General features: G+C 41.2%; 1 protein-coding gene across 1 annotated transcript in view; it reads right to left on the reverse strand.

Moving 5' to 3' along the window:
• LOC115583391 (calcium-dependent secretion activator 1-like) overlaps positions 1-24,222 on the reverse strand; it is a 243,925-nt gene that overhangs the window by 114,568 nt on the left and 105,135 nt on the right. Inside the window, exons 4-5 of the mRNA XM_030420176.1 lie at positions 1,755-1,835; positions 1,138-1,374 (exon numbers count right to left, since the gene is read on the reverse strand). Coding sequence (XP_030276036.1) covers positions 1,138-1,374; positions 1,755-1,835 — 318 coding nt within the window. The remainder of the gene's footprint in view (positions 1-1,137; positions 1,375-1,754; positions 1,836-24,222) is intronic.

The following is a 24,222-nucleotide window of genomic DNA, read 5'->3' on the forward strand; positions in this document are numbered from 1 at the left end:
CAGATCACATCCAGGTCTATCGTCATTCAGGCAACAAAAGCATTTTGGTTAAAATCATAGGAAGATTGTGTCACTACAAGTGGATAGAGTCGAGTACATTTATTAACCTTGTGTTAACAGAAAATGTAATTCAGTCATTATTATATTTCCCACAAAACACAGGCCTATTCACTGTTGTGAATTAGTTGTACCTTATATCTACATAATTTCGAGGAGAGTGATCAGTTGAATAATATAAACTATGAAACATATTCTGGTTTGTTTTTTTGTTTTTTTTTAACTGCATGATTCCAAATGTGTTCCTTCATAGTTTTCATGTCTTGTAGAAAAAAAGAAAAAATTAAGAAAAAACAATAAATGAGAAGGTGTGCCCAAACTTTTGACTAGTCGTGTATATATAAAGAAATCAAATATGATGTAATAAACCTACCTGCAGTTTTACTGTCTGATCAAATGTATTTAATATAAAATACTGTTTTTTTCACATCAAACATTTTAGCCAAGGTTTACATTTTTGGATATTTATCCTGCTTTGTGTCTGAAGCCAACAAATCTGGGCTTTAATGACCAAAATTCTTCTCTGGGGGGACTGGGGGGCCATTGGACCCTGCCTTACTGGATACTTGATCCCACCAGCCGGCTACTCCAAATCCTTGTGGACTGCCCTGAAAACAGGGTGTCGTTGACGAGATATCTGAACAATTTGTAGCCATGTTTTTTATGACAGAACCTGTTAAGACCAAAACATGACCCTTTCTTAAACCTAACAACATGGTTTTTGTGCCTAACTAACCGGTGCATGAGCACAGCATTGTCACAACATGAACGTAAAACCGAACCTAAAGAAACGTAAAGCTTCAACATTATTCACGGTTTACAGAAAGAAAAAGTGGCAAAATTTTTTCAGGCCACTCGGTTGACCTATCATGCTATCTTTTAAGGTCACTGTGAGACCTACCAGAACTTGTTAATCAATCTAAAAGTAAGTTCAGCAGTGTCTTCTTTTAATGAGAAACACCACATGATGGTTGTTAATCTAAACTTTTTCTTACACATGTCCTCTGTCCTTACACCATTGAATGTATGCATTTGAATAAGTAAATCAGTACGCTTATTGATTAATCTGGGTCCACCAACCTCCAGGGTGAAGGACAGAACCACGTCAGATTTGGACAGCGTGTTCTCGTCCTCCTGGCCCATGTCCATGATGGAGGTGTTGTGGCCTCGTTTCAGCTTCTGCAGTTTGAACTCTCCACCCTTGGACACCGGCATGCTCTCCAGGTTGGCCATCAGTAGGTTGACAGAGGATCGTAGCTCCTCAATGTACATGGTCTCCATCTCCCTAGATGCAAATCTGGGAAACCGTCCACCATGCTGACCAAAACAGGAAGACAACCAATGAACTAATCAGCATAATCCACTGAACATCCAAAATAACCTTAGGAAAGAAAACAGTACCAGTTGAAGATTATGTTATGACATAAAAGAGCTGAATAGATCTGAACTCTAAAGACATGTCAAACATTCAAATAAATTAATTAATCATTAAAAGAAATCTGAATACTTTAAATGTTAAACTTACTTTTTAAATTCAGGTTTAATATTCAGGTTAAGTCCTTAATATTCAATATTCATTGATGAGAATTCTTTCAAACAGTACATTCAAAGTAAGTTGAAGTCCATCCACTCATCCTTTCAAATCCTTTTATAAATCCATCCATCCATTCATCTATCCATCCATCCATGACCCTTACCCGTGCGATCTGGTCTGCCATTTGCAACCGTCCATCCAGCTCTCTTCTGATCTGGGCTGCCTGCTCATCTGGGTTGTCCAGCTGGAAAACACAGAGATTGTGCAAATCACAAACAAAACCACAATGATGTATATTTTTCAGTAATAACTGCTTTTCAAGAGACTTCATAAGAGAACAATATCTAAAACATGTGTGATACATTAGGGGTTTAACAACCTGTAACCTTATTAAATGAGATGGTCTTACTAAAATCTGTTCTAGTTTTACATGGTGTAGAATGCTGCTGCAGCTCTTGGAATACAGCCATTCATTGGACAAAAACACACTATTTATACTAAATTCGACTGGCATAGAGTTCCCTCTGACCATTGTTAGTGTTATAGGCTGCTGCCTTCTCTCTGCTGTCTATGAGCTGTTGTTCCAAGGAATGCCTCATGTCTTTACAGGGGGGCAGATGGTAGAGGAAGCGTGGGCAGTCAGGGCCGTTTGGAGCAGGGAGATGAAACAGTCTGCTGCAGGGCAAAGCTATGAACTGTTTTAACTGACGGACGACCCACCATGAACAATATGTCAAAAGACAAACTCTGGTAACCTCAGTCAGCCGGGGAAAAACTATTCATACACAGATGAATATATCTTCTTTTTTATCTCTAAACATATGTGATGTACATTCTACCAAATGTTCTGATGATTATATTTTCATTCATGCTTTGTCACTACATAATTCTATTATTATCTAATTCTACATAAATCTATTTGTTTATTCGGACATGTTAAAGACAAAATAAGACAATAAAATAAGTTTTACAAAAATAAATAATAATAATACTACTACTACTACTACTAATAATAATAATAATAATAATAATAATAATAATAATAATGATAATAATAATACCAAAACAAACAAGCTTTGAAAACATCAGGCATACAGCAAATCATTAAATCCTACCAGAAAAAAGCAAACAAATATTTCATGTCCGAAAAAGGAGCAGGAAGGAAGTGTGAACTTATCGAGTCCTACTCCTTTTTTTTAAATCTATATTTCATTTTTTAACTTTATAATCATTCGTTCTCTCATTCATAAGAGACAGGCTTCCAGATTCAGTTTGCAGTCCACTAGGTTTCAATAAGTATTGTACCATATTTCTCCTCTACAGTACAGACAGCCGACTTGTTCCTTTGCCTGGAGCATAGACAGCATACTATTGTAGGACCCACTACCTTAAACTGGCTCAATATCTGTACTGCTGCAGCAGCAGTCATAGAAGATCAACTAGGACAATCATCAACAAAGGATTTGGTCTTGATTCTTACTGACACAGATCTAGTACATAAACATTATAGCATAATGTTGTATATAATGAAAGGGTACAACATTATGGGCTCTATCTTGCACTCAGCGCAATTGACTTTGTACACTGGCGCTTGTGTAATTCCTATTTTGCATTCGGCGCACATTGGAATTTTCCCTCCGCAGACGCACGTCCTTAAATTCGGGAATGACTTTGTGCTCCCGGGGCGGTTTAGCGAAAAGAGGAGGAGTTGTTCCGGCGCAAACGCTCACTGGTGCTATTTTGCTGTTTCAGAAAACACTTCCGCAACAGACCAGAAAAAACCTAGTCTAAAGTCAGTGGCGCTTATACAGAAGCTATTTTAAGGGCGCATGCTTGGCCATAATGTAGTGTGTGCTTGACGTGCATACACTTTGCTTCTCTCATCTACAAGGAAGCAGTTCCTGTTTTTGCAAACCATACAAAAAAAAGTTGAAAAGATTTAAACAGAAGAACTAATTCTTTTTCCCTCTGATATGCGACGCGCCCGCCGTAGCCATGAGAACTCGGGAGTGGCAATGCGCGATGTGCTCTTAGTGGAGCGGGTGGACGGAGATGGAGTTGGGGTAGGAGGAGGAAGGGGCACAACAGGAGCAGGTGGTGCGTTTGGAGACTTGAGGCGATGCGCCTGAGAGGCCGCAGCAACATCGCCACCCGGTCAAGACGGGCATTAATACCTTGCCGCATCCCGCACAGTGCGGTCCGGTCTGACAATGCTGCCACGGCGTGTAGTGGGTCTGCATCCTCTGCACCTTGGTGTTTGCGCTGCTCCCTCATCAGCTGGCCGTTGTGCACTGCTCGGCCCGTGCGCACTGGCAAATTCGCCATTATAATAGCAATGCGCAATGGAACAAGCGCTCCTGCTCTTAAAGGGAATGTGAGATGACGCTCTGATTGGTTTATTGCACGTTACGCCCAAACCACACCTATGACTAATGTAGATACTTCAGACCAACCCATTTTAGATTTGCGTTTGCGCAAGAGTCACTTATCCCACCGGCATAATAGCAACAGCGCCTGAGATCCGCCCACAAAGCTACTTGCGCTTTGCGTTTGATACTTGCGTTTCAGATCGTTAAGATAGAGCCCTATGAGATTCTCTCTGTACAATTACTATCTCAGAAAATATCAAGGTTTCACAGTAAATGGTATTACATAATTTACTCTTATAGGAATGAAAACGCAAGGGCTTTAATCTTTAGACCACAGTTAACTTTACAACTGCTATAGGTGCTCCAATGTGAAGTGTATTGATAGTAGAGGTGGGAAAAAAAAATCGATATTGCAATATATTGTTGTGCTCTCTGTCGCAATAAATAATCAATACACTGATGGCAAATATCGATATTTTATAACAACACATATTATGGATTTACCCCGTTGTCACCGTCAGTACTTAATCTCTCCCGTCCTGTTTGTGGGGGCGCTAATCCCGTAAATGAGGGTCAAGTAGGCATAAACAGCGGCCGGTGAAGAAGACGAGTTAACAACAGAAGAAGAACAGATGCAAGAATGGCGGATAATACGAACAACGAAAAACAAATTAAAGACCCACCCGCAAGTTTCCACTCTAAAGTGTGTCTTTTACGAGACAGATGACGGGAGAACACTGGTGCGGTCGGCGGGGGGGAGCGTTCGTCTGTCCGTCCCCACGCTTTTTTTAACGAGAAGACCGCGGCAGCCCACAAACACCCACTATACAGCAGCTTACACTGAAAATGAGTATAGCGGCGCAGCGCCGCTGTTCCACCGTCTGAAGAGAACCCTGAGCTGGACATATTAAAGTGCATGAACATTAATAACATATCTTATTTAAACCAGGACAGTGCTTTCTGATCCTGAAAAGTCAGTAGCAACTTGTTTTATGTAAACTTGGGCCCGTTTTAGTTTAACAATAGCTAAACAAGATAAGAATAACATAAAAATTAAATGAAATATTGGGCACATTTCAGTATGCAACCAATTATGTGCAGAGTTATGTTCAACCATCCAGTACCTGGGAAGTGGGAACATAAAAGTGCTTTGGGTCAACCTGGACACATCAAGGCATATTACATTTATAGAAAATAAAATAAAATAAATGCAATAGATGCATAAGATGTTTTCCTTTTTATGGGTATTTTTACTTTTTCAGTCACAAATAGTGATATATCGTTGATGAAATTTCTTGCAATATATTGAATATTGCAGATATCGTGTATCGTGATATTATCATTATCGTGGGCCAAATATCGTCACAGTATCGAATCGTGAGTTACCCGTATCGTCCCACCCCTAATTGATAGAGCATATAGTAATTAGCAGGGCTGCTCGAAGTAGGGCCAGTGGGCCAAAGTTGGCCGTCATTGTTCTTAAGTCATAAATACAGGAGAGACAACATTTGAATCACCTTGTAGAGCGTGCATTTCATTTACAGAGGCCCTGTCCTCACTGCAGAGGCCCAAGTTTCGAATCCCCTGTGCTCTCCATTTGGTTAAGTTTCAGTTTTCTCCAAGAGAAAACGTTTAGGAACCTCTGACATAGTAAAGGACAGCAATATGAGTATACAGGCGCGGTCAACAGTTTATATACAGTTGTAAAGAACATGCATATCATGGAAGCCTTCGGTTCCATTGATTTCTACAGCTCTCATGTTTGTGACAAATGAGTGGAACACAAACTACTTTGTCACAAAAACATTCATGAAGTTTGGTTCAGTAATCTGCTGGACCAAATATACATACAGTTACCTGAGCAATGAATTTTGGTGAAATCCAGGTGTTTTCAGAGGACTTTTGTTGCTATCACTAAATGCAGCAGTACAAGAACATCTGCAGAGTGCTGCTGTGTTTAAAGGAACATCTAAGACAACACAGAATTAACTCTCAGTTCTGAGAGAGAGCACATTATTGAAGATTATGTTTTAAGTCATTTTAAAAGATGTTTAAAACATGTTAAATATTAGCTGTTTCTATCTTCTAGAATGTAATTTTTTGCTGCTGTTCTTCTTAAATAAAATAAAAATGTTTGCAAAACATCAATTAATGAGGGTAATTGAACCATATCAGACAAATATTACTGTTCCAAGCAGAGTATTTTATTTTAATGTATTTAAATAAACTGGTGTGGTGTACTAGTAGGGTGCTTTGGCAAGTCCTCCTGGTTATAGCACATCTGACAAATGTGAATCACTTCAGAGGAATTTGTTCAAGGGTTGTTTCAGGGGGATAATGTCAAAAAATATGACCACAGACATTCAAAGCTGCATTCAAAAACCCAAATAGAAGCCTGATATGTTAGAAAAATGACACTCCAAGCCTGCATTAAGTGCTTGTGATGCACTGTTTAAGTAGAAAAGAAAAGAAAAACAAGGAAAATAGCAAGAGAGCTGCCACAAAGATAGACAGCTATTGGCGCCATCTTGAGTAAAAATGATAAAATATTCTCACATATGTTTACTGTATGTCTATTGGATGGAATGCCATGGAAAATGGCATCAGTGGGCTTTTCTAAGGATAGCTGGCTCAAGTTATTTTTATAATTCTCCATATAGGTTTGTTTTTCTTATGACTGGCCTGACTAGACCCCTCGGCTCATCCAAAGCCTTGAAAATTGTCTTGTAGTCTTTCCCTGATTTGGACTATTCTTTACGTATAGGTGTAGTGGTGAACAGAGAAGTAGGCCAGAGAACAGACACGTACAGAAGGCTCATAAGATTGTTCTCTCTATTTCTTTCACTCACTCTTCAATCCTTTATCTCTGGCTCTATCTCACCTTCTCACTCATCTGTCCTTGCTATTGATTTACTCCCTCTGTCTGCATTAAGATCTTGCCAGAACACCCACCCCTGCTGTTACCACTGACTGAGGAGCAAGTTTGAATTACTGCTGCCTCCTAGGCATGCACAGCACACAAAAACATGCACTCACACACACAAACACAAACACCTTGATAAACAGAACAGAATATACGCATCAAACTGTGAGTGTGCAGAGAAATCCTGTACTTTCACTCTCTTGTTGGTAATTTCAAGCTTGGTTTCAGATTGTTGGCATGTAATCTTCAAATCATATTTTTAAATTCTCACATCTATCTATAAATACAAGGAATCTCTGTCTGTCTGTGTGTGTGTGTGTGTGTGTGTGTATGTGTCTGTTGGTCAAATATCTCTGTGGATCAGGATCACACTGACCCGAGACTTTCAACATGGCTGCTGCGTGGTTCAGTGGTGTGCATCTAAGCATTTGTTTGGACTGCAATGATACCGTGAATAAATTATTTCATAAATGCTTTACAAATTCTGCCGAGCATTGTCCACCGGAGCCACCACAGTCACGTGCGCACCAGAACCAATCACTGCACACCGTGGCCACGTGCGCACCAGAGCCAATCACTGCAGAGCTCAAGCCCACGACATACCTGAAGAAACAAGCGGATTGATACCTGCAGCGGCGCGAGCTGGACCGGGATTTTGCCGGCGGTTCGGTTCTGTTCTGTGCATCTAAACTGACTGTTGTGGATTAATGAGATTAAACGAGTCCGGACCAAGTCTGTTCGGGTCTGAGGAGATCCGGAGACGCGCGGACAACAAAGTGGAATCGGAACTGTGGATGTTCGTGTGTAGCTAGCCGCTAGCTAGCGGCTAGCCGCTAGCTTCACGGCCCACCTCCCGAGGCGACGGACCGGACGCATCGGCATGTCCAAAACCGGACCTAGGTTAAATAATGTCCGCCACGCTTTTTCGCGAACATTGCCGCCACGTTTGCTTTGTGTCTGGTGCAGAAGAAACGGTAAAAACTGGCTTTTGTCTCGAAAGTGTCCAAGCAGCAAGTTTGGTTGTTGAGGAACAGGAAGTTGTGGGAGGGACCTAGGCAGATGATTGACAGGCACTGACGGTCGGTGTGTAGACAGCGATATTGAGAGTTGAGAGATTTGTGACATTTAGCGTGTTTGGAGTGTATAGTTAGTGTGTTATGTAGTGTTTGGTGTAGTGTGTTTACTGTGTAGTGGAGTCGGTTTTTTGTTTTATGAGTCAGAATAATGAGGAGAAGCTGAATGTGGAGCAGGCAGTGCAGCTCTTCATTCAGCTGGAAGGAGCTCAGGCAGACCTGAGCATTGCCTGCATTTAAATGTAAATAGTTACATATAACTTTTACATTTTTTAAATGTATGCACAAATTTAGCAAACAACAATTTATATTTGCATTATAAGTAAAAAAAAAAAAAAAAAGGTTTGTTAAACCTATTTGTGCTTTTCACAGTAAAAAAATCGAACTTTTTCTACTCGGATTTTATGTTTTTTTTGTGATTTTAGGTCCATCTATCTATAAATACGAGTAACCTCTGTCCGTCTGTCTGTCTGTGTGTGTGTGTGTGTGTGTGTGTTCCTCAAATATCTCTGTGGATCAGGATCAGACTGACCTGAGAGTTTCAACATGGCTGCTGCGTGGTTCAATGGTGTGATATTTCGCATTTGTTTGGACTGCAATGATACCGTTAATAAATTATTTCATAAATGCTTTACAAATTCCACGAGCATTGTCCACCGGAGCCACCACAGTCACGCGCGCACCAGAGCCAATCACTGCAGAGCCCACCGCGACCCCCCACCTTAAGAAACAAGCAGATTTATACCTGCAGCGGCGCGAGCTGGACCGGGATTTTGCCGGTGGTTCGGTCCCGTTCTGTTCTGTTCTGTTCTGTGCATCTAAACTGACTGTTGTGGATTAATGAGATTAAACGAGTCCGGACCGAGTCTGTTCGGGTCTGAGGAGACGTGCGGACAACAAAGTGGAATCGGAACTGTGGATGTTCGTGTGTAGCTAGCCGCTAGCTAGCGGCTAGCCGCTAGCTTCACGGCCCACCTCCCGAGGCGACGGACCGGACGCATCGGCATGTCCAAAACCGGACCTAGGTTAAATAATGTCCGCCACGCTTTTTCGCGAACATTGCCGCCACGTTTGCTTTGTGTCTGGTGCAGAAGAAACGGTAAAAACTGGCTTTTGTCTCGAAAGTGTCCAAGCAGCAAGTTTGGTTGTTGAGGAACAGGAAGTTGTGGGAGGGACCTAGGCAGATGATTGACAGGCACTGACGGTCGGTGTGTAGACAGCGATATTGAGAGTTGAGAGATTTGTGACATTTAGCGTGTTTGGAGTGTATAGTTAGTGTGTTATGTAGTGTTTGGTGTAGTGTGTTTACTGTGTAGTGGAGTCGGTTTTTTGTTTTATGAGTCAGAATAATGAGGAGAAGCTGAATGTGGAGCAGGCAGTGCAGCTCTTCATTCAGCTGGAAGGAGCTCAGGCAGACCTGAGCATTGCCTGCATTTAAATGTAAATAGTTACATATAACTTTTACATTTTTTAAATGTATGCACAAATTTAGCAAACAACAATTTATATTTGCATTATAAGTAAAAAAAAAAAAAAAAGGTTTGTTAAACCTATTTGTGCTTTTCACAGTAAAAAAATCGAACTTTTTCTACTCGGATTTTATGTTTTTTTTGTGATTTTAGGTCCATCTATCTATAAATACGAGTAACCTCTGTCCGTCTGTCTGTCTGTGTGTGTGTGTGTGTGTGTGTGTTCCTCAAATATCTCTGTGGATCAGGATCAGACTGACCTGAGAGTTTCAACATGGCTGCTGCGTGGTTCAATGGTGTGATATTTCGCATTTGTTTGGACTGCAATGATACCGTTAATAAATTATTTCATAAATGCTTTACAAATTCCACGAGCATTGTCCACCGGAGCCACCACAGTCACGCGCGCACCAGAGCCAATCACTGCAGAGCCCACCGCGACCCCCCACCTTAAGAAACAAGCAGATTTATACCTGCAGCGGCGCGAGCTGGACCGGGATTTTGCCGGTGGTTCGGTCCCGTTCTGTTCTGTTCTGTTCTGTGCATCTAAACTGACTGTTGTGGATTAATGAGATTAAACGAGTCCGGACCGAGTCTGTTCGGGTCTGAGGAGACGTGCGGACAACAAAGTGGAATCGGAATCTGTGGATGTTCGTGTGTAGCTAGCCGCTAGCTAGCAGCTAGCCGCTAGCAGCTAGCTATACGGCCCACCTCCCGAGGCGATGGACCGGAAGCATCGGCACGTCCAAAACCGGACCTAGGGTAAATAATGTCCGCCACGCTTTTTCGCGAACATTGCCGTCACGTTTGCTTTGTTTCTGGTGCAGGAAGAAACGGTAAAAACGGGCTTTTGTCACGAAAGTGTCCAAGCAGCAAGTTTGGTTGTTGAGGAACAGGTCGGTGTGTGTGAGAGTTGAGAGATTTGTGACCTTTAGTGTTGTGGTTAAAAAAATCTAACTTTTTTTTTTGTGATTTTAGGTCCATTGTGTTAATACTGTATGTCAAAATAAAAAAAATAACTGTACAGTCACACATGTGAGGTTGTGCTGAAAATAATGACACCAAGTAAATAGCTTTTAAGATGAAATATAATGGCAAAATCAAAAATAGTCAAAAACAGCCAATTATACCCTGGAATATCAGATTTCACAACAAACCTAAATATCCCTGACGCCCCACCTTCAAACACAGCCTCATTTGGCCATCCATGAAAAAGCTACTTAACCTCCCACTTTTTTATAGGAATACACCTTTCTTACGGGCACTGCACTAGTAGTATTTAAAGAATAAACAATTACAGAAATTCACTGCATATTTGTACTTGTCTCTCCTGAAATAAAATGGGGTTGGAGTTAACCTTTCTTAGGTCAAGTGTTGGGTTACTTGGCCTGTCAATAATATTAAGCTATATAGTGATACACAATACATATATCAATATTTTAAAGTCTCCTCTGAAGTACTTTGTAAATGCTTGATTATGCTGGCCTAATTTAATTATTTATTAAACACTCTCAGGCAGCATGGCGTCAGGCGCGTCAGGTGTGCCAGGTGTGTTTGGAGCTCTGGTAGCAGTAGCAGTTTATTCCGTGTTTTTAAGTATTTTAGGCATCCGTTTTAATTCCGTTGATTGCGTGGAATACGATACGCTTACGCAGCTAAAAACTGAGCGTTTGGACAAAATATGGCGTCTATCAGTAAAGGCTGAGAAGCTGTGTGGATATGGCAGTGTTGCCTTGATTACCTCGCAGTCCAAAGCCGCTTTCCATACACGCTCAGGAGGAACCCAGCTAGCCGATGTGTTTGGCGAAATATTATCAATGTGCCTACTGCTTTCGGGAGATATCCATCAGTGCCCAGGCCCTACAGTCTTGCAAACAGCGAAATGCCGGCAAATTAATCTCACGAGCATGAGCGGCTACTGCCCTAACTGTGGGAAGGTGTTACGAGCAAATGCCAAAGCAGTTGCTTGTGACAACTGTGACGCTTTTGTTCATATAAGGTGCGGGAATATTGCCCCGAAATCTTATGACCGAGCAGTAAGAAATAAGGCAGATATCCCGCTGGTTTGTAACAGGTGTTGTATGCGGGAAATGTGCAGCGCAGATGTCATGGAGGACTCCTTCCAAGGGAGAACATATGATGAGGATGGTTTGGATGTGAGAGACTGTGATCCGCTCGGACCTTTGAGTGGGAAAGGGACGCACTTCATTCATGTCAATACTAGGAGTCTTCTTCCTAAACTGGATGAAATCGGGCACCTAGCGATTACCTCCAAGGCTGCCGTGATAGCTGTGTCGGAGACGTGGCTAGACAACTCAATTCAAGACGGGGAAGTTTGTCTTCCAGGATATTGCATCTACCGACGCGATCGCAACAGACACGGAGGAGGAGTGTGTCTCTTTATAAGGAGTGATATAACTTTCAACCCGCGCCACGATCTACAGGTGGATGGTCTGGAGTCTGCTTGGGTGGAGATAATACTGCCCAGGACTAAGCCCATCATTGTCGGGGTATGTTACCGCCCACCGAAACAAACTGACTTTTATGAACTCCTTGAATCCGTGTGCTGTAAAAGCAACATATGTCTAGAGAAAGAGTGTATTATTATGGGTGATTTTAATACAAATCTGTTACTGCCACGAAGTAGCCTGAAGGAGTCTTTCTCATGTTTATGCAAGGTGTCTGGTCTACAGCAATTGATTTCTGAGCCTACTAGGTTGTCTATGAATAGCCAGTCCCTCCTCGATTTAATTTTAGTATCTGACTGTGGAATGATATGTCAATCAGGTGTGTTGGATGTGGCTTTTAGTGACCATAATGCTGTGTTTTGCACACGCAAGAAAATTAGACCTCAACCTATAAATGAGCATTGTTCCATCAAATACAGGTGTACAAAGCAGTACTCTGTGGAGGTGTTCAATCAAAGGTTATATGATAAGGATTGGTCTGATGTGCTTGAATGTATTGATGTTGATGAGGCCTGGGATTTGTTCAAGCAGAGTTTCATTGCTGTTCTTGATGAAGTTGCACCAATGAGGGAAACTAGAATCAAGCATAGAAGTGCATGCTGGATGAATTCGGAAATCGTTGATCTGATCAGACAGCGTAATAGATGTTTCATTAAGTTTAAGAAATCCAAGCTGCCAGCTGACTATAACAGTTATGTTAATCTCAGAAACCAGGTTAGTTACAAGGTTCAACAGGCAAAGTCTGATTTTTTTTCTGATTCCATTTCTGCTAATGCCAAACAGCCTAAAAAACTATGGAAAGTTCTTAATGACATGGGATCTACAGCTAAAACCAAATTGAAGTCTGGTAATGCTGCACTTTTAATTAATGATGAGATGTGTTTTGATAAGCGGCTGATTGCCTGCCACTTTAATCAGTACTTTACAACCATTGCTGCCAGTCTGGTCAGTAAATTGCCAGGTGCTTCTGATAAATATGGCAAAGCATTTGTTAATTCGTTCTATAGAAATAAAAATGTTTCCCCAGATGCATTTGAAATTAGTCTTGTCTCAGAGGATAAAGTAAGAGAGTGCCTCTCCTCCCTGTCAGTAAATAAGGCCACTGGCGTGGACCTTATCCCCCCCAGGTTTCTCAGGGATAGTGCTGAGGTTACATCTACTATCCTCACCCATGTCATTAATCTGTCCATAAGTCAGGGTGTTTTCCCAAATGACATGAAAAATGCTAGGGTCGTTCCTCTTTTCAAGAAAAATAGCAGAGCGGATGTTGGGAATTATAGGCCAGTCTCTATCCTGTCAACCATTTCAAAGATTTTTGAGCGTCTTGTGTATGAACAGGTTGAGGAATATCTTATCAGGCATGATATATTATATGAGCTCCAGTCTGGTTTTAGAGCTGCACACTCCACTGACACCTGTCTCATCCATCTTTTTGACTATGTGCGTCAGAATCTAGATCAGGGGAACTATGTTGGCATGCTTCTTCTTGACCTACAAAAAGCGTTCGACACTGTGAACCATGATATTTTAACTTCTAAATTACAGTGTATGGGTTTTAGCAATTTAGCTCTCAAGTGGTTCTCGTCTTACTTAACAGATAGAACACAGGTGTGCGATGTTGAGGGGACCCTTTCCGAACCTCAGAGTATAGTATGTGGGGTGCCGCAAGGCTCGATCCTGGTGCCCCTGTTCTTTTTACTGTACATTAATGACATGTCAGCTGTGGTTCATTGCAAATTGTTGTTGTATGCTGATGATTCTGCTTTACTTGTCCCAGGGTGTAATGTTAGTGACATTGAAAATACTCTTGGTGCTGAGCTTGAATCTGTCAATCAGTGGCTCATAGTCAATAAGCTCTCTATGCATCTGGGCAAGACCGAATCAATTTTGTTTGGTACTAAAAGGAAGTTGGTAAAATCAAATGTGTTAAAAGTGATGTGTAATGGGTCTTAAATTGTGTCTAGATCAAATGTCACATATCTGGGTCTTACTTTGGATCAATCACTTACGGGTGAATCCATTGCAGCCAAAATTTTGGACAAATGTGCCTGTAAATTGAAGTTTTTATATCGTAAGACAAGGTTTTTAGATTGTACTGTAAAGAAATTATTGGCTATGACATTGATTTAATGTCACATTGATTTTGCTTGCTCTGCATGGTTTTCTGGGTTGACTGTGAAACTTAAAAACAAATTCAAAGTGCTACAAAACAATGTTATTAGGTACCTGTTAAATGCACCCCCTCGTACACATATTGGTAGGGAGGAGTTTAATAAAGCTGGCCTACTACCTGTTCATCTTAGAATTGAGCAACTTAAGTTGAACCATATGTGTAACATTGTTAATGGTAAGGCCCCCAACTACTTAAATGCCAACATAAACATGGTCCACACACAGCATAAGCATAACACCAGGGCTAGCATTCGTTCCTGCATAGTACCTAAAGTGAAAAATGCAGGTAAACATTCTTTCTTCTATACTGGGATCATGGTATGGAATGGCTTACCTGCTGCTACTCAACTCGCATCATCTAGCGGAATTTTTAAAAGACAGGTTAAGCAGATTTTATGGAATAAGATATTTTAGATAGTTTTCAACTCTATTTTGCGTTTCTTATTTCTTTGTTTTCTGTGTTGTCTGCCTCTTGTTTTAGTTGTTTTATGTGTAACACCAAGGACCATGCTGGAAATAAGTTGTACACTTTTGCATGTCATCCTTTTGGATTACCGTTTTATTGTGTTTTCGATCCATAAATCAATCAATCAATCAATCAAAAATTGTTAAATATTTCATGGATCTCAGATTTTAAGCAAGCATTTTCTGGATATATATATTTTATATATTTTTGAGTAGGTAATACACATGCTCAGACACACAGATTGTAACCGCATTTCTGAAATACTCTTTTAGGCTTTGTTTACCAGTAGGCTATCATAACTAGCCCCCTTCATACAGAGACTCCACATTATCTAAACAGCAGAGGTTCGCCAATTCTATTTCCGTAATACCAAGTTATAGTACTGTGACATAAATGTTATGTCATATTTTCCAGCTCCACTGTAAATCCACAGTTACCACTTTCTTCTTTCTAGTTAATTAGAATGTATTGGACTCATAAAACAAAGTATTACCAAAATTGGTATGTATTAATAATGGCTATACACATATTGACCTGGGTTATTGGCTTGCCTCATGATGGTAGCACCACATGAGGTGCAATAAACCCCTTCCATAGAACATGAAGCTCCCCACTGAGTCTTGATCAGCAGGGAACAAAATGGGAATGCGTTGAAAAGCTTCTCAACAACAGAGCCAGTTATTCAACTCTACTTCTAAATATGTTCACTTGAATTCAAGCAGAATGTAGTTTTTCAAGGAGGACCTTGACGTTATTTTTATCCAACTTTTGTCAAAAGTGCCAAATTCTAAATGTGTCATTGAAGGATACTCTTTAAGAAGACAGTACTGCTAACAGCTGTTTACCCCTCAGAAAGTTGAATGTGACCTACAATGTCAGCAGACAGACATCCTCAAAAACAGAAATATTTTGGTAGTAGAAGCGATTCACTGAACTGTACAGGGTTAAAGTGAGCTTATTTTTCTTCTGTTCTCCTAAGAAAAACGCCAGCATCAGTTGTTTCAGTATGTCAGTGACAAAGCTCTTAAGCTAACATAGTATTATCTCTTGTCCATGACAGCAGAGGTCCCTGACCCCATCAATGGCTAAAAAAATATATATATTTGGATGCAATGATCTCTCCTTAAACCTAACAATGTTGTGTTGATAATAATGTTATTCATCCATCATTTGGTTAAATGATGTACAAATAACAGATCAGTATATTTGGCCATTTCGTGTGTTATCACAACGCATTTTTTGCTTTTCTCATGTCACTTTACGTGATCGGCATTAAGCTTTTCATGTAATTTTGGATATTAATGTGAAAGAAAATATGTCTGGTGAAGTAGTATGAAGAGCGAGAAAGCCTATGTATAGACATGGATTGGGTGGACGGATGGTTAGCTCAAACAAATACAGTACTTTCACACTGGAGACCAGTGTTCATGTCCTATATGACGCCAAAAGTCAATGATGACTTTTAACCCAAACCAGGGCTTTACTTAACCTAACCAAGCCGTGCTCTTGCCTAAACCAAACAGCAACTTTTTACAATATTAAAAAATGTTAATATTGTTACCATGGGATTAAATGTCAAAACTTTTTCCTTTCCTGTACATAATATGTACAATATGGACTATTTTTCAAGTTCTATTTATCTAAAACAAACAAGGAAGTTTGCAATAATCCGTCCGGAAAGCAGGCAAAGCTGCAACCACTCATGACAGCCACTCAGAGATGACAGATCAGTGCTTGTCTGCAGGCTCAGTATGCTGCAAGTAGTGTTTGCTGGATCTTCTCTTGGTGCCCAAGAACCCCTCTCTGATAAGAGAATGGGGTAGTTGCATCTGACATCTTTTGCAATTTTCTTAAAGAGAAAATCCCAAAACTGCACCAACTTTGCACAGTGACTGGTCAGGTGTTATAGTGGGCAGGGTTTAAACTGCTCTCTCAATCTTTTTTTTCACTCAACTTTTCCCTTTAACCAATGCTACTGGTGATTGTACTCAATGCTATCATTAACAGGCAGGTGAGGATACTGTATCTGGTGGTGGTGATGGGGACAGGTGGTTTGTTTGGGTCAGCGTGCCGAGTTGGGTTCTTGACAGAGGAACTCTGGCTGACAGAGTTGCTGCTTCAATAAACCTAAAGTTCCTAAACCTGTTGTCATGACAACTGGCTCCCCAGTTGATTTCTTAACGGTCATTTCTGACACAGACACACACACACACCAACACACAGAGACAGACAGACAAACAAACATCAACACACAGAGACAGACAGACACACACACACACAGTTTTTTTGTCTTTTTTTGGCCTTTTCATGCAGTTTAGAAAGATGACAAAAAATGTGAATGAAAGAATGGTGATGACACGTAGTAAAGGGCCGTGAGTCAGACTCTAACCTGGGGCTGCTGCAGTGAGGACAAAGCCTCTGTACATGGGATGCACATCTACCAAATGAGCTAATTAAGCTATTACTCAGTTATCAATTTATAATTATATATAATCTATTTTACTACAAAAAGTGCATTATTCATTTATTTTAATTTCTGCTTCAATGTTCAAACAGTTGTCAGTAATTATATATTTATTTATACTTTAAACTTTTGGTCCCTACACATTTTCAATAGATTCAATCCCTGTTCAGACATTTTCAAAGAGCATTTACAAGCTTTTTCAGCACCATACAGCTGTGGCCAATTGCATATTTGAGTATATCGACAAAATGACTAATTAAACTCCATCACATGGAATCAGACGTTATTGTGCTTTATACCATGGTCTGGGGGAATACTATTCTGATTGGCTGCAGGGTGTCCATTAACCTCTGATATATGGACACCTACTAAGTAGTTCTAGTCAAATTGTCTGTTCACCGCTGTAAATTAATACGCTAGGTGGCGTATCAAATCTGAATATGTTATTTCCAGCACTGAGTGCAGTCTGTCAGTCCTTCAGTGTCTTATCCTCTGAACACCACAGGGTGGCGACTGTAACACACAAGCTGCAGAAAGTACACTTCCTCTCTAAACTTACTGACACACGAATAATCTCACATCCCGTTCGCTGTTCAACTCTCTACTTCAGGCTGCGGCCACAGTAACGTTACACACGGCCGGTCATTTGTTCGTGAAAATCTTGATAGTGATTTGGGGACCATGACATGACTGGTTAGTTAGCTAGTCTTGTTAGCTAGCATAATGTCAAATTATATTTACTGTTTGTCATGCAATGTTATTGACTTTGAATCTTGCTAGCATAGTGTTAGCTTTCTGGCTCATCGCTAAGCAGACTAAAATATCTCCTGTTGCCAAGTCGTATCTATGGTCCGTCCTATTTAATGGAGGAGTGAACAACGTCTCCGTTGCATAAGAACCTTACAGGAGAGTAATGTTTGTTCCAGGTATTAGTCAAACCCTCAGGCTTTACCAGGGAAACGTAGTTATGGCTTGTGAAAAACTTTATATTTTGATTGTAATACGCATGAAAATATAAATGAATGGTCTGAATTTCTTTTCTTTGGCAAGTGACCATGGTATAAGCAGGATAATGCCCTTCGAGGTGTCCATAATCATGGACACCTTGTCGGGCATTATCCTTTACGTAAACGACCTCAAGTTATTATGTGAGATAGCAGTACTACAGAAGGGTGACACCTTTAAGGAAAACAAACAAGTTTCATGTTTCTAAAAGTGTCACCTGTGTTTAAGTAGATTTGTCACTCAAATGAAAGATTTATTATAAAAGAAATGAAGTCACTATTGCAAGATATGTTCTGTGCCCTGTGTTGTTCACCAGCTGCTCACTGCTTTTATCCCGTTACTTTCATCTCTGACACAAGTTTGGTAAAATGATGTTAAGTATCTGTAACTCAAAATTGAAAGTACTTTTACATCCAACTAGTACTCAGCTAAAGTACTTCAGACCATGTACTTAGTGTAATCTTGTTGTGTTTTTAAATTAAACTGCAGTTTACTGTGAAACGTGTCACGATCCATGTTTGTAGTTGGCTGGGTGTGCGGTTGTGCTTGAGGTGCGCTAGAGGCTGGGCGGAGTCGGCGGTCTCGAAAGGGAGGGAGCACACACGCACCTGCAGCAGGTTAATAATCAGCGCCGGCTTCAAAACCTGGATCCTTATGCTGCCTGCTGCCAGTTGATTACGTGATCCACACGTGGTACATGGCTCAGTCGGTAGATATCTTTGAGACTAGAAACTCCAGTGTGTCTAATTATCCTCTAGTGTTGTTACTAACAACGTTTACTCCTGTCTTTAGTGCCCTGCCGCCCCTCCGCACCTCTGCAGCACATCGCCAGACCAGCCCTCCTCTTAACAACCACAGCCAACGCGGCACCTCTGCTCACCTGCGTCGCTCACCTGCGGCCCCCACCGAACCTGCGCTCCTCCGAGCAGCCACAGGCACGCAGCACCTCCGCTCACCTGCGGCCCCCACCGAACCTGCACAGCCACAGGCACGCAGCACCTCCGCTCACCTGCGGCCCGCCTCCAGCGCTGCGCTCCTCAGAGCGCTTCGCCCCCTTGAACTCAGGCCCAGCTCACTCTCAAGACTCAACTGTGCATAATAAAAGCACCTTTGCATCTTCCCCCATTGTCTGTCCGCTTTCGGGTTCCCCCTGTGTTACTGAACCATAACAAAGTGCTTCATATTCCTCTGAACAGACACTCTGTGCATAAGTTTAACATATGTTACTATTTACTATGTTGCTATAACCGATTACAGGGTAGCTTTTAACTGGTGGCTAACAGCTATTGGATAGCTTCGGTTACAGTATGGATTTTCTGTTTCCTCTTGGTTTGATGAGTGTAATATATTTGCGCGTAATATAACTTCCACCAGCAAGTCATCTGTGACTGAGGAGGTAGATGGACCGGTACCACAGAACAATTCTAGCAACATTAAGTCTCATGCTGAGTAGCCAGTCAGTGATTGTAACTAGCGCTGACACAGAGTTGTGGAGAGAGTTACCTGTGGCAATAGCATGAGAAAACGCTCTCCCTTATATTCGGCGTAGACAGTTCAGTTCATCATTTTCTGTCCAGCTGCCTGACTCAGAGCTTGACGCATTTTTGGTCTGTTCTCCTTTAACTTATTTGTGGCGCCTGAAGAATCATTCACTCTGATGAGTGGATCCCATTACTTTACCAATGGACATCATTGGTTCTTCTTGTTTTGTGGCAAATTGGATGGCATTAATGACCATATTGTGCTAGTCCCCCTTTTGCTGCTAAACCAGCCCTGACCCGTCGAGACATAGACTTCACTAGACCCCTGAAGGTGTGCTGTGGTGTCTGGCACCAAGATGTTAGCAGCACATCCTTTAGGTCCTCTAAGTTGTGAGGTGGGGCCTTCATGGATCTGACTTGTTTGTCCATCACATCCCACAGATGCCATTGTCCAAAGCATCACATCGCCTCCACCAGCTTGCCTTCTTCCCATAGTGCATCCTGGTGCCATGTGTTCCCCAGGTAAGTAATGCACAAGCATCCGGCCATCCACATGATGTAAATGAAAACATGATTCATCAGACCAGGCCACCTTCCTCCATTGCTCCGTGGTCCAATTCTGATGCTCACATGCCCATTGTTGGCGATTTCTGTGGTGGACACGGGTCAGCATGGGAACCCTGACCGGTCTGCAGCTATGTAGCCCCATAAGCAATGAACTGTGATGCACTGTGTATTCTGACACCTTTCTCTCAGAACCAGCATTAACATCTTCAGCAATTTGAGCAACAGTAGCACGTCTGTTGGATCGGACAACACAGGTCAGCCTTTGCTCCCCACGTGCATCAATAAGCCATGACCCTGTTGCCAGTTCATCACTGTTCCTTCCTTGGACCATATTTGATAGATACTGACCACTGCAGACCGGGAACACCACACAAGAGCTGCAGTTTTGGAGATGCTCTAACCCAGTCATCTAGCAATCACAATTTGGCCCTTGCTCAAATTTTCCTGCTTCTAGCACATAAACTTTGAGGACAACATGTTCACTTGCTGTCTTATATATCCCACCCACTAACAGGTGCCACAATGAAGAGATAATCAGTGATATTCACTTGTCATAATGGTCATAATGTTATGCTTATGATTGCTGTATATTACTTACTTATTAACAAGACAGCTCACTGGACATCACCACCTACTTTAGAGTGAGATCCTAACAGTCTTTTTTTTTTTAACCCTCATGTTGTGTTTGTTTCATGTTAAACAATTTTGTGTTCCCGGTCTAAAATGACCGGTCCATTTAAACTCATCATAAAAACTGTATAATACATATATTATCACTGCTTGTTGTGTTAGATCTTTTTATCAACTTCAGTTCTTGTGAACATGACAAGTTTTGAACTTCTATTTGTTATTTATGGCCTGTATACCTCACTGATCTGAGCGTATACATCTTGAATTCGAGTTCTAAAAAGCATCATTTCTGGATTATTTTGACTATAAAAAATAATCAGATGAAACATAGTATATTGTTTATCACAGACTACTTAGGGTCAAAGTTACCAAGGACATTTGTTTTGAAACCATTTAATTTTTTTATATAGTCACAATAAGTAACACTAGTCATGTTCCCAGTCAAAGGGTTAGGTGGGTCTCAGGTGGGGATGAAGACCAGGATAAGTTCCCATTCTTTGACCTGAATGTGACAGCAGCCTCAGCATGGCCATCCTCTTCATCACTGGATTCCTGCCTATCAGTTAATTCTTGGTCTGGATTATATTCTGTGTCGTCTTCATCTTCTGACACTTCCTCCTCTAATCCATCCTCACTGTCAGTTTCCTGGCCTCTCTCCTCCTCACCAGTGTGGTGATCACATATGTAATCAATATCCTCACTTATGGTATATCGATGTGCCATGGTGCTGCCACACAATGAACTGTGAGCAAGGCCTCAAAAAAGCATTTATATAGGCTACCAAAGCTGCGAGAAAAGTTCAATATTATTGAAACAATGTTCCAACAACTTTCTGAGAACAGGTGTTGTTCCCGCGGGAGAGAGACTCTACTGGGCTAAGGTTCCCGTGGTGGTTGCCGGGGAACCAAGGTGTGTGTGTGTGTGTGTGTGTGTGTGTGTGTGTGTGTGTGTGTGTGTGTGTGTCCATATGACAAATGAGGATGTACCTGAGATCAGTTTTTTACACTAATTGTAGTTTCCCCTATTCATTTCAAATGACTGGTCATTTTTGACCGGGAACACCAAGAGTGTACAAAAGTTGAATAAAATACACAAAATTGTATGCAAATAAATACTATTTATTTTGTGTGTTGAAATCCTCTTTGTGGACAAAGTCATGGACTCTTAGGTCAGTCTGATCAAATTAAGTACATTTTTCAGAGATAAAACTTCTAAATCGGACAGATTTGACCGGAACACAACATAAGGGTTAAGTTGATAAGCTTACATGATGTCCATGGTTCACTGGTGCATCAGTAGCCTCTTTCAGGTTCTCAAGCACATCAAAGTCAGAACCAACAGTTCCACAGGATACCATATCCACTGCCTCTCCACTCAGTCATCACACACCTTGAAATTAACAACAGCTACATCAGAATGATGTTTGTTGACTCAGCATTCTACACTGCAATTGGATATTGGACTTCCTCACAGGCAGACCCCAGACAGTTCAGATTGGCAGCCACACTTCCTCTCTATTGGTACTCAACAACATTGGTGCTCAGCCCCCTCCTGTTCACACTTTACAGCCATGGCTGCTAGTGTTGTCACGATACCAAAATTATGACTTTGGTCTGATACCTGCCTAAAATATCTCGATACCAATACTGAAACGATACCACAGCGGAAAACTAAAACATCATCAAAAGCAATAGAATAAAATGTTAGATGACAGAATGTGGAACTTAAAATGATTTATTTCTTTTTATTAATTAAAACACTTAAACTTAAAAAGTCAAAATAAAAAAATATATTTTGTAAAATATGTTTCAATACTTTATTATTATTATTATTATTATTATTATTTCAGTTTGATAGGTAACTTAGCTGCCAATGTGGTTACAAGCATCTCTGTATCCAAGAAGACAAGTGTCTTCTTGTATTGGTCATTTGTCTTGTTTGCTCTCAGAGATTATTAAATAACCTGATTTTCCATTAAAAGTTCAGTGCTTGTAGTAGAAAAAAATTAACAGCACATTAACTACAATTCTATTCAGCATAAAAAATGAACATAAATGACATTAACTGTAAGTCTGGCAATTCATAAAATAAGATAATACTTTATTCGTCCCACAAAGGGGAATTTTGCAATTTGCATTTCATGTTGATAAAGTTCAAATTAGCCTGCAAACTACATTAGTGCACTAAAGTACAACACAAGTGGCCCAGACCTGGTGGAGGTCTGTACTCTAATCAAACCATTTTCTAATAACATAAATTACAGTATATATTATAAATTATTGACAAAAATGTACATGCTATGATTATATTACTAGTACTGATTGAATTTATAAGTGGTGTTGTTGATCAGCATACTGGTAAAGTTCATGTTACCAGTGTGAACGTTGTGTTTGCATACAGAGATGTGTGGAACCACATCGGACTGTTAAACAGTTAGCTTTACCCCTGACTGCCTCCTGCAACTCTGATGGTGAAAAAAAAACAGTTGCTTGACTTCCATCTGAGGGATATTTATGTTATCTATTGCTAACCTGCAGCTCTTTGAACTATTTGAACAAGTCCGCATGTCTGTCACTAGATGTCTCTCCAAGTTGGATGTGTTGGCTCTCTTGGTCATTACGGTTTTAAAGCATTGTTTACAGACAGGCTTCGTGGTGTCCGTGGGCTTGCCCTTACTGTCGGCAACGACAGTAAGGGCCTCGTGTGTCTGCTTTTTCAACAAGCCTAGGACGGTCGGCAGGAGCACTCATGCCACTTTCAGCCATGTCTGTCTCACTCTGCTCTGTGACTGTCTGTCACTGTGAAACCACGCCCACTCTGTCTGCAGGCAGTAAGGAAGCAGAGAGAAGCTGCACACACAGACATGCTGCCCTGCTGTCGCACAAAGTTCATAAAGAACCGATACTAATAAAAAATGAAGAAGTATTGTTTTTAACAGCTGGGTACCGCGGTACCTTTCTAGTATCGGTTTACCGTGCAACACTAATGGCTGCACACCCAGACATCAAGAGAACTCTACTGTGAGGAATGTGAAACCACCATCATTACAAACAACATAGAGAGTTCATCTCATCTCATTTCATTTTCTTCCACATTTTATCCCCCTTTTTCAAGGGGTCGCAGGGTTTCTGGAGCCTATCCCAGTTTCTCTATGGGCAGGGTTCACCCTGGATGAGTCGCCAGCTCATCGCAGGGCCCTTACTGATGGCAGAGGCTGCCACACAAGGTGCCAACTGCACATCAAGAGCAATTCTGGGGTTTAGTATATTGCTCAACTTCGACATGTAGCTCAGTTCCACCCCAGGGGAGCCGGCATTCGAACCAGTGACCTTCCGCTCACCAGTCAGCCAGCTCTACCCACTGAGCTACAGCCGCCCTAGAGAGTTTATATTGGGAGTAAATTAAATCTTGAAGAGTTGCAGAGAGAAAAATCTACTGCTCAATGTCACCAAAACCAAGGAGGTGAATCAACATCAACATCTACTTCCTAAGATAACTTAACCAGGCTAAAGTCCCAGGCCAATTTCTAGTAAAATTTTACTGA

The sequence above is a fragment of the Sparus aurata genome, chromosome 6 (genome assembly GCF_900880675.1).
Source record: "Sparus aurata chromosome 6, fSpaAur1.1, whole genome shotgun sequence".
NCBI classification, from domain to species: domain Eukaryota; kingdom Metazoa; phylum Chordata; class Actinopteri; order Spariformes; family Sparidae; genus Sparus; species Sparus aurata.